Here is an 18,550-nt window from a genome sequence, read left to right on the forward strand (position 1 = left end):
CTTAGAAACTCCTTCCTCAATTTATTTATCCTACTAATCTACATCCCTCCTCCATCTCTGAACATTAAAATGGTATGGACTGATTGCATCGTCTTGAAGTCTCTTCTGCTTCTATCAACTTTTCTGTACTCGACTGAAGAAGCCTACTGTGTAGGCGAAACGTTTCGAAATAAAGATACCTAACTGTTGCATATGTGTCTTACCTAACACTCCTCCATCTCTGCTGCTTCACTTATCACCTAGTGTTTTCTAACTGACACGACCAGTATTAACTAATAATTCCGAGTCATTTAACCGACAACTCACATGCCTGAAATCAAAAATATTGTAACCCTGATACTTCACACTGCACAATACTATACTAACAGATTACATTCTTTTCCTACTAATAGGCATACCACTGACGGTTTCTAATATAAAGCACTAGCAGTTCTCTTCACTAAGCTAGCTAATGTTAGTTGGCATACATCTTATTTCTGCCATAAAAGTGGTTCCAGTTGTCAATAAATGGTACTGCAATAACTTCATAGTATTTGTCTAGCCAGCAATTAACACCAGTTGCCTGGACAACCACTCACTGGCAACTCCAATCCTCGGTGAGCTACAACGTTCAACAGGGCACTCTTCCTTTTTCCTAATTATGTCTGTTACTGACCTATACCTGCTAATCAAGTGCTCACTCTTATTCTTACCAACATCATTGCCTTCCGCAGTGAGACAAATGGATTAGTGGTATTACCATCCAAGAGGTTGTGAAGACGGCTAATGATATCCTGCGTCCCAGCTCATGGAAAACACACCCTTTACCTCGTCTTCTTTTCTCTAAGAAAAAGCACCCAATCCATGTACTTTATCTTGAAATCCCTCGCATAAATATTTTTACCTTGATTGTCTTTTACTGTCGTCCCTGACTGTTGCTACACTGTTGCTACACTGGTCGTCCTGCGTTAGTCTTTTGAAGCACAGCAAAGTTGTTAGTAGTTTCTAATTTTCTATCCTTCGCTGGTTGTCAGCAGACAACCAGCGAAGAAAGAAATAATTAGGCCGATCTCATCACCATCTTCCCAATTTTGCCTTTTTCCTGCATTCTAGCATTACACAAAAAGTTACGAATATAGTTGAAATAACTAATTACTGGTCCCTAATTATTATAAGTAACAGAAGCATTTTTACCACCTATAATAATATATATTTTAACTTTGTTAGAATAATAAAAATATATTTAAGCCCACAAAGTTTATACAAATCCCTAAATGTTTCCCCTAGAATATCTCTATGGCTATTTAATTTTTATTCTAATCTGTTCTGTATCATAGAATCTTGCCAATATGTAATTACTCATTCAAAATAAGGTAGTAATAAGACAAATTAATGAAAAAAATGTGTACCTTTCCCTTTGATAAAACTTATATATTTCTTATTTAAACCCCTAACCCTTAATTAACAAATCCACATCCTCCAACTGAAGGCCTCCTTTGTTCACGTTAAAAAATATATCTTCTAAAAGGGTTGAGACTCTTTGTTCTGAAGATTACACCAAAAATGCAAACGTTGATGAAATACGAAATTATGCAGGCGCAAAGTAAGAGAACTGTGAGCACTTCCTGCAACAGCCTTTTTTTCCCAATTTGAAGCCTATATTCGGCCTATATTATAATAATAATATCTTTATTTACTACAGGAACATGCACAAGGTATACAGGTCTAGCTGACATACGTCTATATAGAAAGCCCTTTGTTATGCTCAGCATTTCGGACAAATTAGGTCAGTGTCCCAGGATGCGACCCACACCAGTCGACTAACACCAAGGTACCCATTTACTGATAGGTGCACATAGACAACAAGTGTAAAGAAGCACGCCCAATGTTTCTACCCTGGCTGGGAATCGAATCCCGACCCTCGCCGTGTGAAGCGAGAGCTTTAGCCACCAGAGCCATATTACGCTAATGTTTAGTCAACAAATTTCATTTTAACGACAGAGTTCAAAACTAAAACTGCAGGCATACTAGCCACTAAAGTAACCTTCCCTCTTCTCATTATTTACGTCTCCATGTCCCTCCATTTGCAAATCCATCGTTTCACACACAAAAATAGCGATTTTTTTTACCTATTCCTCAGCATATAAACTATAACCATGAATCATAGGTGGTGGTTTACGTCATCCCAATAATTGAAACTTACCAAGTAAATACGTATAAAATAGACAAGGAAAGGGGTGCTCTCTCCCTTTCCCAGGAATAAAACCCAGGCTCAGTCATTCGACGCTTTTCTTAGCCACTTAGAGTGGCTAATAAATCCACGGAGACTGCCCTAGAAAACGTTCCAGAGTCAGCATTTTAAACCTAAAACAGAGCCAGAGGTTAACTGTTCCTTATGTACTGCGAGGGGCAGGATTTTTTTTATACTACACACATCAACTGCAGAGATCTATTTTTTCATGTCTAGGCTAATATTTACCGCTCACAGAGAACTGAAGTCGCCAGGAATTGTGCATACTAATGTGTCATAGACTCTTTTTGCTATGATGTTTTGGTAAGTCGCAAATGACCTTTTCTAATGTTCATAAATGAAACGTCTAGCTTAAATAATATACATTTTGAAACGCCTGCTTATGGAAATAAGTGAGATCTGTCGAATGAAAACATCTTTGCCACAATATATGGCAGTATAACATAAGAACATAAGAAAGAAGGAACACTGCAACACGCCTGACCTATGCGGAGCACGTCCTTGTCTTCCCCCCCCCCGGATTAGACCAATGACCCACCCCCGGGATTATCCCAATGACCCACCCAGTCTGGTCATCCTCACTCAAGGATGGAGCACTGTACCAGACCCAGCAGCACAAGCTAGTCAGGTCCAACTCACACCCACCCACACTCACTTATGTATTTATCTAACCTATTTTTAAAACTACACAACGTTTTAGCCTCAATAACTGTACTCGGGAGCTTGTTCCACTCATCCACAACTCTATTACCAACCAGTGCTTTCCTATATCCTTCCTGAATCTGAATTTTTCCAACTTGAAACCATTGCTGCGAGTCCTGTCTTGGCTGGAAATTTTCAGCACACTATTTACATCCCCTTTATTTATTCCTGTTTTCCATTTATACACCTCGATCATATCATCCCTAATTCTACGCGTTTCGAGAGAGTGCAGATTCAGGGCCTTCAGTCTATCCTCATAGGGAAGATTTCTGATACATGGGATCATCCTCCTTTGTACGTTTTCCAGAGCATTCATATCCATTCTGTAATACGGTTACCAGAACTGAGCAGCATAGTCTAAATGAGGCCTAACCAAGGATATATAGAGTTGAAGAACAACCTGAGGACTTCTATTATTTATACTTCTAGATATGAAGCCAAGAATTCTGTTAGCTTTATTGCGAACACTAATGCACTGTTGTCTTGGTTTTAGATTACTGCTAACCAGAACTCCTAAATCCTTTTCGCAATCGGTAGTATTAAGATCTACATTATTTAGTTTATATGTGGCATGGTTATTTAACTGTCCAACATTTAGAACTTTGCATTTGTCAATATTAAACTGCATCTGCCACTTCTCCGACCATTGCGTCATTCTATTCAAACCAACCTGGAGTGCTCTAGTGTCCTCATTAGAATGAATTGGACGGCCTATTTTAGTGTTATCAGCAAATTTGCTCATGTCGCTATTTATTCCCTCATCTATGTCGTTAATGTAAATTGTGAACAACAACGGGCCCAACACTGACCCCTGAGGAACACCGCTTCTGACGTACCCCCATTCTGATTTCTCCCCATTTATGTAAACTCTCTGCTGTCTATTTGTCAGCCATGCCTCTACCCAGGAAAAAAATTCTCCTCCTTTTCCGTGTGCCTTAAGTTTCCTCAATAGCCTCTGGTGTCGAACTCTATCGAAAGCCTTACTGAAGTTCATATACACAATATCATATTCATTACCATGATCTACCTCCTCAAACACCTTATTGAAAAAAGTTAGTAAATTCGTAAGACAGGAACGCCCCTTTGTAAAACCGTGTTGAGAATCATTAATCAATCAGTGCCTATCAAGATGGCTACGAATTGCTTCGGCAATTATTGATTCCATAAATTTTCCCACTATGGAGGTAAGGCTTATTGGTCTATAGTTCGAAGCCAAGAACCTGTCACCTGCATTGTAAATAGGTATTACATTTGCCATTTTCCACTTATCAGGCACTATGCCAGTTTGTAGTGATATGTTAAAAAGATTAGCCAAAGGTATGCTAAGTTGCTCTTTACATTCCTTTAACACCCTTGTAAACAGTTCATCAGGACCTGGGGATTTCTTAGGTTTTAGTTTCTCTATTTGTCTGAGGACCATGTCACTAGTTACCGCAATCGTACATAGTTTATTATCATCCAGTTCTACGTAATATATTATTTCAGGAATATCGCTAGTATTTTCCTGGGTGAAAACTGAGAGGAAGTAGGTATTTAGAATTTCACACATATCCTTATCACTGTCAGTGATCTGACCAGAGTTACTCTTAAGTGGGCCAATCTTGTCCCTAATCTTACTTCTGTATACCTGAAAGAACCCTTTTGGGTTAGTCTTTGAATCCCTTGCGACCTTAGCCTCATAATCTCTTTTTGCTTTTCTTATTCCTTTTTTTATTTCTCTCTTTAATTGAATATATTGATTTCTTAACAGCCCATCCCCTCTTTTGATACGCCTATATATGCCTCTCTTTGAGGTGTTTTAATCTTTCATTCATTCATTTGGGATCATTTTTGTTAGATCTAATTTCCCTACTCAGAACAAAAGTTGTCTGGGCAGCTAGAACTATGCTCTGAAAAACGTCATATTGGCAACCAAGATCACCTACCTGACCCATAGTCAGGACATCCCAATTTAGCCCACCCAAGTAATTTTTCAGTCCCATGAAGTCGGCCAAGCGAAAATCTGACAGAGATTTGATTGCAGTTATCTGGGTAATTCCATGATATATTGAAACTAAGTGATTTGTGATCACTTTCCCCAAGCTCATCATTAACCTCAAGATTATTAATTAGTGAATCTTTGTTGGCAAGAACCAAGTCAAGCAGATTGTTTCCTCTAGTTGGTTCTGTCACAACCTGTTTTAAAAAGCAATCCTGAACCGTATCATGAAAGTCACTAGACTCAAGATTTCCTGTCATATTGTTCCAATCAATTTGTTAAAAGCTAACATCTCCCATTATCACAACATTTTCATATCTAGATGCCTTATGAATTTCGTCCCATAACAGCTTATTGCACTCCCTACCAAGGTTTGAGGGCCTATAAATCACACCAAAAATTAATTTGTCACGACCCTCGAGGAACTGAAGCCAAACAGATTCTGTGTTCGATGTTTCTAATCTTATATCATGTCTAAGACAACAATTTAAATTTTCTCTGACATACATCGCCACTCCACCACCCTTCCTGTTGACCCTATCAGTGTGGAATAGTTTATAACCCTGTATTTTGCATTCAGAAGGCATTTCTCTATCTTTCAGGTTGAACCAGGTCTCTGTTATACCAATAATATCTATATTACCTACACTTGCAAGTGATTTTAGCTCATCTATCTTATTTCTTAGACTCCTACTATTTGTATAGTAAACCTTAAGGGAGCTACTCACTCGTTGCCCTCTACTATCTCTCTTTGTTTGTTGATCAATTGATTTGCCATTACTAGCAACTTTATTTTGAATATTGTCTTTTAAACATATCCCTGAGGTATCCCGGTAATAACTGCTGTTTTTAACCCTAATGCTGTAGCGTGATTGTTTCCCACAAACACCCATACCTCTATAATCTATCAGTTTAAATTCCTAGACAAGTCATCAATTACCCTCTCAATTGAATTGGCTAATGCAACCACTCCATCCCCAGAGAGATGAACCCCATCCCTTGCATACATATCATGTTTGCCAATGAATAGGTCCCAGTTATCATTGAATGGGATTGCAAGTTCCTTGCAGTACCTGTCTAGCCAGCGATTTATACCTATTGCCCTAGACATCCATTCATTGCCTACTCCCTTTCTAGGCAAGATGCTACATATAACCGGGATCCCTCCCCTTGACCTAACTACTTCTATGGCTGACCTGTACTTATCCAGCAGCTCCTCTCTCCTGCCGTTCCCAATGTCATTACCCACAGCACTAAGACAGATAATGGGCTTGTTCCCATTACCTGCCATAATATTATACAACCTGCTGACTATGTCGCCAACACCAGCTCAAGGAAGACACACTCTGTCTGACCTTTCTGTCTCTGTTACAAAATGCACGGTCCATATATCTTACCTGAGAATCGCCTACCATTAAAATATTTTTACCTTGATTAGCAGGTGAATCAGTGGTACCTTCAACCTCACTAACCACTGAAGTACACTCGTCTTGGAGAACAGAGAATCGATTTCCTGCCTTCTCATCTTCTCTATTAAATCTCCTCATCTTCCTTCTTCCTGAACTGTGAACCACTTGCCACTTAAAGCGGCTGCCACTATCACTGCTGGTGACCATTCCTTCCTTACCAGCTAAATCCTTCTCACACTCGCTCCCAAACTCATCTATGCGATGCTTCAGCCTCCTATTTTCCTCCTGAAGAAGTAGAATCTCCTTCTTCAACGCATGAACCTGGGATTCTAAAGCACTACAACAAGCCATGATATGGGTAACAGCCCACGCTAACTCCCAAGAGTAGGAGTCTAAGAAATAAGATAGATATGCTAAGATTACTTGCAAGTGTAAGTAATATAGATATTATTGGCATAACAGAGACCTGGTTCGTCCTGAAAAATAGAGAAATGCCTTCTGAATGCAACATACAGGGTTATAAAGTATTCCACACTGATAGGGTCAACAGGAAGGGTGGTGGGGTGGCGAAGTCAGAGAAAATTTAAATTGGTGTCTTAGATATGATATAAAATTTGAAACATTGAACTCAGAATCTGTTTGGCTACACTTTCTCGTGGGACGTGACAAATTAATTTTGGGTGTGATTTATAGGCTCCCAAACCTTGATAGGGAGAGCAGTAAGCTGTTATGGGACGAAATTCATAAGGCATCTAGATATGAAAATGTTTTGATAATGGGAGAGTTTAACTTTAGACAAATTGATTGGAACAATTTGACAGGAAATCTTCAGTCTAGTGACTTTCTTGACACGGTTCAGGATTGCTTTTTAGAACAGGTTGTGACAGAACAAACTAGAGGAAACAACCTGCTTGACTTGGTTCTTGCCAACAAAGATTCACTAATTAATAATCTTGAGGTTAATGATGAGCTTGGGGAAAGTGATCACAAATCACTTAGTTTCAATATATCATGGAATTACCCAGATAACTGCAGTCAAATCTCTGTCTCAGATTTTCGCTTGGCCGACTTCATGGGACTGAAAAATTACCTGGGTGGCCTAAATTGGGACGTCCTAACTATGGGTCAGGTAGGAGAGATTGGTTGCCAATATAACGTTTTTCAGAGCATAGTTCTAGCTGCCCAGACAACTTTTGTTCCGAGTAGGGAAATTAGATCTAACAAAAATGATCCCAAATGGATGAACAATAGATTAAAACACCTCATTGACCAAAAGAGAGACATACATAGGCGTATCAAAAGAGGGAATGAGCTGATAAGAAATCAATATATTCAATTAAAGAGAGAAATAAAGAAATAAATATAAGCAAAAAGGGATTATGAGGCTAAGTTCGCAAGGGATACAAAGACTAACCCAAAAGAGTTCTTTCAGGTATACAGAAGTAAGATTAGGGACAAGATTGGCCCACTTAAGAGTAACTCTGGTCAGATCACTGACAGTGATAAGGATATGTGTAAAATTCTAAATACTTACTTCCTCTCAGTTTTCACCCAGGAAAATACTAGCGATATTCCTGAAATAATGGATTATGTAGAATATGTAGAACAGGATGATAATAAGCTATGCACGATTGCAGTAACTAGTGACATGGTCCTCAGACAAATAGAGAAACTAAAACCTAACAAATCCCCAGATCCTGATGAACTGTTTGCAAGGGTGTTAAAGGAATGTAAAGAGGAACTTAGCATACCTTTGGCTAATCTTTTCAACATATCACTACAAACTGGCATAGTGCCTGATAAGTGGAAAATGGCAAATGTAATACCTATTTATAATGCAGGTGACAGGTCCTTGGCTTCGAACTATAGACCAATAAGCCTTACCTCCACAGTGGGAAAATTTATGGAATCAATAATTGCCGAAGCAATTCGTAGCCATCTTGACAGGCACAGATTGATTAACGAATCTCAACACGGTTTTATAAAGATCGTTCCTGTCTTACGAGTTTACTAACTTTTTTCAATAAGGTGTTTGAGGAGGTAGATCATGGTAATGAATATGATATTGTGTATATGGACTTCAGTAAGGCTTTCGATAGAGTTCCACACCAGAGGCTATTGAGGAAACTTAAGGCACACGGAATAGGAGAAATTTTTTCCTGGTTAGAGGCATGGCTGACAAATAGGCAGCAGAGAGTTTGCATTTAATGGGGAGAAATCAGAATGGGGGCACGTCAGAAGCGGTGTTCCTCAGGGGTCAATGTTGGGCCCATTGTTGTTCACAATTTACATAAACGACATAGATGAGGGAATAAATAGCGACATAAGCAAATTTGCTGATGACACCAAAATAGGCCGTCCAATTCATTCTAATGAGCACACTAGAGCACTCCAGGATGATTTGAATAGACTGATGCAATGGTCGGAGAAGTGGCAGATGCAGTTTAATATTGACAAATGCAAACTTCTAAACGTTGGACAGGTAAATAACCATGCCACATATAAACTAAATAATGTAGATCTTAATACTACTGATTGCGATTTAGGAGTTCTGGTTAGCAGTAATCTAAAACCAAGACAACAGTGCATTAGTGTTCGCAATAAAGCTAACAGAATTATTTGCTTCATATCTAGAAGTATAAATAATAGAAGTCCTCAGGTTGTTCAACTGTATGTATCCTTGGTTAGGCGTCATTTAGACTATGCTGCTCAGTTCTGGTCACCGTTTTACAGAATTGATATAAATGCTTTGGAAATCATACAGAGGAGGATGACAAAGATGATCCCATATATCAGAAATCTTCCCTATGAGGATAGACTGAGTGTCCTGAATCTGCACTCTCTCGAAACGCGTAGAATTAGGGATGATTTGATCGAGGTGTATAAATGGAAAGCAGGAATAAATAAAGGAGATGCATATACGTGCTGAAAATTTCCAGCCAAGACAGGACTCGCAGCAATGGTTTCAAGTTGAAAAAATTCAGATTCAGGAAGGATATAGGAAAGCACTGGTTTGGTAATAGATTCGTGGATGAGTGGAACAAACTCCCGAGTACAGTTGTTCAGGCTAAAACGTTGTGTAGTTTTAAAAATAGGCTAGATAAATACATGAGTGGGTGTGGGTGGGTGTGAGTTGGTCCTGACTAGCTTGTGCTGCTGGGTCTGGTGCCGTGTTCCTTCCCTGAGTGGAGGTGGCCAGACTGGGTGGGTCATTGGGCTAATCCGGATGGGGGTTACTGGGCTAATCCGGGAGGGAACATTGACCTGCTCCGTATGGGTCAGTAGGCCTGTTGCAGTGTTCCTTTTTTCTTATGTTCTTATTTCCCGTTGTTTACTGCCAAGATTGGGTGACCTGACAAAGTAAGAAACTCTTTCATTGTCACTTAATCACCGTCTTGCCAGAAGTGTATTTACATCATATATTGGATGACTCTGCAAACCACAATATCACTACCATCCTTCAAAGTCCAGGCACTGTACTTTTCGCCTGCAGGACTCAGGTCCGCCTAACCGGTTTCCCTGAATCTCTTCATAAATGTTGCCTAGCTTACACTCCAACAGCACGTCAAAATATAAAAATCACCTGCTTCTACTCCTATCCTACAAGTTCACACAAACTTGTTGGATGTCCAACCCCCTCGCACTCAGATCTTCCTTTACTCCCTCCCTCTAACCTTTCCCTGGACTACTCGTCTCCCTCCTTCCTTCCACCCCAGATTTATACACCTTCCTAGTCATCCTATTTTGCTTCATTCTCTCTGAATGTCGAAACTCTCTCTACAACCCTTTATCAGTCCTGTGAATAACTCCACACCTCCTCTTTATCTCCAAACTCCGAGTTCCCAGTACCAAATTCACACATTTCCCTCACACACGACATATTCACTGCCTCCAGTCTCCTCCCAGTAGTACAACAGTGCTTGCTCCATTATACTCTGAAATGTTCCTCTTTTCACCTCCATGGATAAAGCTCTTTGTCTTGACAGATGCCTTAGTGTACCAACTCACCTTTTTTCTGTTTCGTCACTTCTATGGCTCACCTGAGCCATCCGTTCATCGGTGACAAGAGAATCAAGTGCTTGGTGCAAATAAACAAAGTATCCAAGATTGATCTAAACCTGGTTTTCATTGTTCTCTGTTTAATTATAATAAATAAAAATCTTAGTCTTTACCAATTACTGGGAAGTAAGCAACGGCATTCATTAAATATAATATAGAAATCGCCATGATTGACACTCAAGCTTATTTCAACAACTATGAAGATGTATTAAAATATATTCACCCTTTCTGTCACCAGATGTACACGGGAACGGGAGTGCTGTCTCAGTTCGTCAACCTTAACGTCAACACGCCACGTGCTGCCATTCTTGGTTCTCAGGAACTGCACGTGCAGGAAGGTGACACTATCACCCTCATCTGTGTCATTCAGCAGGTAGGTAACACTATCATCTTCAATGGCGTCATCTTGCAAGTAGGTGACAGTCATCCAGCAGGTAAGTAACACACTGTGTCATCCATTAGGAAGGTAAAACTTTCACTGTGTTATCCACTAGGAAGGTAAAACTCTCATTTTGTCATCCACTAGGAAGGTAAAATTTTCACTGTTGTCATCCACTAGGAAGGTAAAACTTTCACTGTGTCATCAAGTTGGAATGTGACTGAAATACTGTGGCACACTTACGGCCTCATTCATGGTAGAGGAAACTGCAGATCTGGAGAATATACAGAGAATTTTCACTGCACGTAAAAGTACAGTCAAGCTTCTAAATTGCTGGAAGCATTTGAAGTACCTTCACCTGTAATCCTCTGAACTCAATCTAGAAAGATACATAATAATTTACACCTGGAAAATCCTACGAAAGTAAAAGACTTAGCAGGGGGTGCAACATCCCTCTCAATGAAAAGTAGAGGTGTCATAACTACACTAAGAGATAACAGAGTAGTTGTAAAAGGCCCAAGACTATTCAACTAACTCCCAGCATACATAAGGGGGATTACCAACAGACTCCTAGGCCTCTTCAAGAGAGATCTGGACAGACACCTAAGTTATTGCCTGACCAGCTGAGCTTTGTTTCATACATTGGATTGAGTGCGGCCGGCAATTAGAACCTGGCTGATCAGGCCCTGATCCACCTCGAGGCCTGGTCATGGACCGGCCGCGGGGGCGTTCACCCCCAAAGCACCCTCTAGGTTGACTCCAAGTAGATCATTGTCATCCAAATGTTCGGTTGCGTTCCCTCAACCGAATCCAAAGAATTTTGACTATCGAGGGAATTGGATAGAATATAAAAATTCACTCAATAATATAAAACATATTAAAGTTCTGACATGTCCTTTAAACGAGATCTATTGATGTAATATTTGTTATTAATCCTGGCAGCGAGTAAAATTAAATTCTGCTATATTCCTGCATATGGATCTCTATTTTTACCACAGAAATAACCAAATCATATTTAGTTTGTCAGATATTGAACCAAAAAATGTAGCTAGCAATATAACTGTCATTTTTTTATTACATCGAGGCGTCGCTTAATCATTTACAAATTTTGTGATGTGCAGTAATCCAGGTAATCACCTACTGTCGTCACCTACCTGAGTGACGAACCAGGATGCTGTTATTACTCTCATAATCAAAACCAAGCGCTAAACCCACAAAGATCATGCAGTGCTGCTTCGAGGATGTTATACTTTCGATAATTTGATCATACGAGGAAACGAGGGTACGTGAGAAAGGTTGATAATAAACTGTTTTTGACTTCTCATTAAAGTTTACTGCATAGAAGAAACATTTACTATTATCACCAGGGAGAACCAGAGGTTAGCAAGTATATTATTGGAAAAGATCACTAAATAAAATTGTTCTGTTTTTAGAAGATATTGAAAACTAGATTATATGAGTCACTGCTTAGTTTGAGAGAGGTATTATTCCCCGTCTCCAATAATCACAGCCTCCCGTGCATCATTGCACAATAAACTGGCCTTCTGAGTGTTCCTCAAAATACTCGAATGGCCAAGGAGCTGAAATTCATCTCCTTCTGTAGGATTTAAATGTCTACACCACAAAGTGTTTCAGGAGTTAGAGATCAATTTCTCAGAAAGTAAAAAATACTCTTGCGAAACACAGTCTACCCTTTCTATTTCATAAACTCTGCCTTCTCAAATGATAAATGGAATTTCTGCTCTCTCACACCCTCTACTCTTGTGAAATCTGTTCTCTGCCTTCCCTATATTTCCATTCTTTCTAATCTCAACAACTCTCCGTTCCTTAGACCTGAAACTTGCTTCTCGCCAGACTAACACTCTTCCCAGTAACCTTGTTCGTTCATCCCCTCGCGCTATAGATGCCTCTGGTGACTACTCTGTTTCATGTTCCTCTTATCCTCTTCAGTACTCTGGAGAAACTGGCCGTTCTCTTCCTGATAGACTCAATGAGCACAAAAGAAGTTTTAGGATTGTCGACACCAACAAATGCTCGTTTTTGTCATGCTAGAGATCACAGTCATCCTATTGACTGATCTTCTGGGAAAACTATCTACCCTACATCAAACTTTCAAAATCGACGTCGTGTTGAATCCTCTTTTATACACAACTGTCCTTGTATGAACTTTGGTCCTGGCTTTGTCTCTGTAGATGTCTTCCTTTCCCACTACATTGTCAAATGTTCTAAATATAGAACATATGTGACTTAACCTGCTTCATTTTTTTTATCCAATTTCTACATCAACATTTTTTCTTTCTTTTTTTGTTTTGGGTTTCCTTTCTTCTGCGGTGAGTGTTTTATCCTTTAATCCACCCCCCAACCCTTTTGTTTTGGGTTTCAACCCCTTGTGGGCTCTTAGCTCTCCTCCAGTGCTCCTATTTCATGGCCTTTGACTAATTTCACTACTACTACTACTCCTAATACGTACCTCTTTCCCTGCTACCTTTGGCTCCTACCTTCTCTTTTGCCTCCTTTTTTTTATTTTTTGTCCCGCAAACCTCTCTCCCTACATCACATTATCATTAATACTTCCCCTACAAGCCTTACCTCTACCACTACTGCTACAAGTACCTACCTTACCTCTACCACTACTGCTACAAGTACCTACCTTACCTCTACCACTACTGCTACAAGTACCTACCTTACCTCTACCACTACTGCTACAAGTACCTACCTTACCTCTACCACTACTGCTACAACTACCTGCCTTACCTCTACCACTACTGCTACAAGTACCTACCTTACCTCTACCACTACTGCTACAACTACCTGCCTTACCTCTACCACTACTGCTACAAGTACCTACCTTACCTCTACCACTACTGCTACAAGTACCTACCTTACCTCTACCACTGCTGCTTCCACTACCAGCCTTACATCTACCACTGCTGCTTCCACTACCAGCCTTACCTCTACCACTGCTGCTTCCACTACCAGCCTTACCTCTACCACTGGTGCTTCCTCTACCAGCCTTACCTCTACCACTGCTGCTTCCACTACCAGCCTTACCTCTACCACTGCTGCTTCCACTACCAGCCTTACCTCTACCACTGCTGCTTCCACTACCAGCCTTACCTCTACCACTGCTGCTTCCACTACCAGCCTTACCTCTACCACTGCTGCTTCCACTACCTGCCTTACCTCTACCACTTCTGCTTCCACTACCAGCCTTACCTCTACCACTGCTGCTTCCACTACCAGCCTTACCTCTACCACTGCTGCTTCCACTACCAGCCTTACCTCTACCACTACTGCTTCCACTACCAGCCTTACCTCTACCACTGCTGCTTCCACTACCAGCCTTACCTCTACCACTGCTGCTTCCACTACCAGCCTTACCTCTACCACTGCTGCTTCCACTACCAGCCTTACCTCTACCACTGCTGCTTCCACTACCAGCCTTACCTCTACCACTGCTGCTTCCACTACCAGCCTTACCTCTACCACTGCTGCTTCCACTACCAGCCTTACCTCTACCACTGCTGCTTCCACTACCAGCCTTACCTCTACCACTGCTGCTTCCACTACCAGCCTTACCTCTACCACTGCTGCTTCCACTACCTGTCTTGCCTCTACCACTACTGCTTCCACTACCAGCCTTACCTCTAACACTGCTGTTTCCACTACCAGCCTTACCTCTACCACTACTTCTTCCACTACCAGCCTTACCTCTACCACTACTGCTTCCACTACCAGCCTTACCTCTACCACTACTGCTTCCACTACCAGCCTTACCTCTACCACTACTGCTTCCACTACCAGCCTTACCTCTACCACTGCTGCTTCCACTACCAGCCTTACCTCTACCACTGCTGCTTCCACTACCAGCCTTACCTCTACCACTGCTGCTTCCACTACCAGCCTTACCTCTACCACTGCTGCTTCCACTACCAGCCTTACCTCTACCACTACTGCTTCCACTACCAGCCTTACCTCTACCACTACTGCTTCCACTACCAGCCTTACCTCTACCACTGCTGCTTCCACTTTCAGCCTTACCTCTACCACTGCTGCTTCCACTACCAGCCTTACCTCTACCACTACTGCTTCCACTACCAGCCTTACCTCTACCACTACTGCTTCCACTACCAGCCTTACCTCTACCACTACTGCTTCCACTACCAGCCTTACCTCTACCACTACTGCTTCCACTACCAGCCTTACCTCTACCACTGCTGCTTCCACTACCAGCCTTACCTCTACCACTGCTGCTTCCACTACCAGCCTTACCTCTACCACTGCTGCTTCCACTACCAGCCTTACCTCTACCACTGCTGCTTCCACTACCAGCCTTACCTCTACCACTACTGCTTCCACTACCAGCCTTACCTCTACCACTGCTGCTTCCACTACCAGCCTTACCTCTACCACTGCTGCTTCCACTACCAGCCTTACCTCTACCACTACTGCTTCCACTACCAGCCTTACCTCTACCACTGCTGCTTCCACTACCAGCCTTACCTCTACCACTGCTGCTTCCACTACCAGCCTTACCTCTACCACTGCTGCTTCCACTACCAGCCTTACCTCTACCACTGCTGCTTCCACTACCAGCCTTACCTCTACCACTGCTGCTTCCACTACCAGCCTTACCTCTACCACTGCTGCTTCCACTACCAGCCTTACCTCTACCACTGCTGCTTCCACTACCAGCCTTACCTCTACCACTGCTGCTTCCACTACCAGCCTTACCTCTACCACTGCTGCTTCCACTACCAGCCTTACCTCTACCACTGCTGCTTCCACTACCAGCCTTACCTCTACCACTGCTGCTTCCACTACCAGCCTTACCTCTACCACTACTGCTTCCACTACCAGCCTTACCTCTACCACTGCTGCTTCCACTACCAGCCTTACCTCTACCACTGCTGCTTCCACTACCAGCCTTACCTCTACCACTGGTGCTTCCACTACCAGCCTTACCTCTACCACTGCTGCTTCCACTACCAGCCTTACCTCTACCACTGCTGCTTCCACTACCAGCCTTACCTCTACCACTGCTGCTTCCACTACCTGTCTTGCCTCTACCACTACTGCTTCCACTACCAGCCTTACCTCTACCACTACTGCTTCCACTACCAGCCTTACCTCTACCACTGCTGCTTCCACTACCAGCCTTACCTCTACCACTGCTGCTTCCACTACCAGCCTTACCTCTACCACTGCTGCTTCCACTACCAGCCTTACCTCTACCACTACTGCTTCCACTACCAGCCTTACCTCTACCACTACTGCTTCCACTACCAGCCTTACCTCTACCACTACTGCTTCCACTACCAGCCTTACCTCTACCACTGCTGCTTCCACTACCAGCCTTACCTCTACCACTGCTGCTTCCACTACCAGCCTTACCTCTACCACTGCTGCTTCTACTACTACCACTGCTGCTTCCACTACCAGCCTTACCTCTACCACTGCTGCTTCCACTACCAGCCTTACCTCTACCACTACTGCTTCCACTACCAGCCTTACCTCTACCACTGCTGCTTCCACTACCAGCCTTACCTCTACCACTGCTGCTTCCACTACCAGCCTTACCTCTACCACTGCTGCTTCCACTACCAGCCTTACCTCTACCACTGCTGCTTCCACTACCAGCCTTACCTCTACCACTACTGCTTCCACTACCAGCCTTACCTCTACCACTGCTGCTTCCACTACCAGCCTTACCTCTACCACTACTGCTTCCACTACCAGCCTTACCTCTACCACTGCTGCTTCCACTACCAGCCTTACCTCTACCACTGCTGCTTCCACTACCAGCCTTACCTCTACCACTGCTGCTTCCACTACCAGCCTTACCTCTACCACTACTGCTTCCACTACCAGCCTTACCTCTACCACTACTGCTTCCACTACCAGCCTTACCTCTACCACTGCTGCTTCCACTACCAGCCTTACCTCTACCACTACTGCTTCCACTACCAGCCTTACCTCTACCACTGCTGCTTCCACTACCAGCCTTACCTCTACCACCTACTGCTTCCACTACCTGTCTTGCCTCTACCACTGCTGCTTCCACTACCAGCCTTACCTCTACCACTGGTGCTTCCACTACCAGCCTTACCTCTACCACTGCTGCTTCCACTACCAGAATTACCTCTACCACTACTGCTTCCACTACCAGCCTTACCTCTACCACTACTGCTTCCACTACCTGTCTTGCCTCTACCACTGCTGCTTCCACTACCAGCCTTACCTCTACCACTGCTGCTTCCACTACCTGTCTTGCCTCTACCACTGCTGCTTCCACTACCAGCCTTACCTCTACCACTACTGCTTCCACTACCAGCCTTACCTCTACCACTACTGCTTCCACTACCAGCCTTACCTCTACCACTGCTGCTTCCACTACCAGCCTTACCTCTACCACTGCTGCTTCCACTACCAGCCTTACCTCTACCACTGCTGCTTCCACTACCAGCCTTACCTCTACCACTGCTGCTTCCACTACCAGCCTTACCTCTACCACTACTGCTTCCACTACCAGCCTCCACTACCTCTACCACACTTCTTTCCACTGCTTCCACTACCAGCCTTACCTCTACCACTACTGCTTCCACTACCAGCCTTACCTCTACCACTGCTGCTTCCACTACCAGCCTTACCTCTACCACTGCTGCTTCCACTACCAGCCTTACCTCTACCACTGCTGCTTCCACTACCAGCCTTACCTCTACCACTGCTGCTTCTACTACCAGCCTTACCTCTACCACTGCTGCTTCCACTACCAGCCTTACCTCTACCACTGCTGCTTCTACTACCAGCCTTACCTCTACCACTGCTGCTTCCACTACCAGCCTTACCTCTACCACTACTGCTTCCACTACCAGCTACTGCTTCCACTACCAGCCTTACCTCTACCACTTCGTCTTCCACTACCAGCCTTACCTCTACCACTGCTGCTTCTACTACCTGCTTCTTCTACCAGCCTTACCTCTACCACTACTGCTTCCACTACCAGCCTTACCTCTCTCTACCACTGCTGTTTCCACTACCAGCCTTACCTCTACCACTGCTGCTTCCTCTACCACTGCTGCTTCTACTACCAGCCTTACCTCTACCACTGCTGCTTCCACTACCAGCCTTACCTCTACCACTGCTGCTTCCACTACCAGCCTTACCTCTACCACTGCTGCTTCCACTACCAGCCTTACCTCTACCACTACTGCTTCCACCACTACTGCTTCCACTACCAGCCTTACCTCTACCACTGCTGCTTCCACTACCAGCCTTACCTCTACCACTCCTGCTTCCACTACCAGCCTTACCTCTACCACTGCCTACCACTGCTGCTTCCACTACCAGCCTTACCTCTACCACTTCTGCTTCCAATACTAGCCTTACCTCTACCACTGCTGCTTCCACTACCAGCCTTACCTCTACCACTGGTGCTTCCACTACCAGCCTTACCTCTACCACTGCTGCTTCCACTACCAGCCTTACCTCTACCACTGGTGCTTCCACTACCAGCCTTACCTCTACCACTACTGCTTCCACTACCAGCCTTACCTCTACCACTACTGCTTCCACTACCAGCCTTACCTCTACCACTGCTGCTTCCACTACCAGCCTTACCTCTACCACTGCTGCTTCCACTACCAGCCTTACCTCTACCACTGCTGCTTCCACTACCAGCCTTACCTCTACCACTGCTGCTTCCACTACCAGCCTTACCTCTACCACTACTGCTTCCACTACCAGCCTTACCTCTACCACTGCTGCTTCCACTACCAGCCTTACCTCTACCA

At 43.3% G+C, this 18,550-nt stretch overlaps 1 protein-coding gene across 1 annotated transcript in view; it reads left to right on the forward strand.

Annotated features, from left to right (window-relative positions):
- LOC128685521 (opioid-binding protein/cell adhesion molecule) overlaps positions 1-18,550 on the forward strand; it is a 312,879-nt gene that overhangs the window by 221,242 nt on the left and 73,087 nt on the right. The window contains exon 5 of the mRNA XM_070082745.1: positions 10,617-10,751. Coding sequence (XP_069938846.1) covers positions 10,617-10,751 — 135 coding nt within the window. The remainder of the gene's footprint in view (positions 1-10,616; positions 10,752-18,550) is intronic.

Source organism: Cherax quadricarinatus, chromosome 8, assembly GCF_038502225.1.
Source record: "Cherax quadricarinatus isolate ZL_2023a chromosome 8, ASM3850222v1, whole genome shotgun sequence".
Lineage (NCBI taxonomy): Eukaryota > Metazoa > Arthropoda > Malacostraca > Decapoda > Parastacidae > Cherax > Cherax quadricarinatus.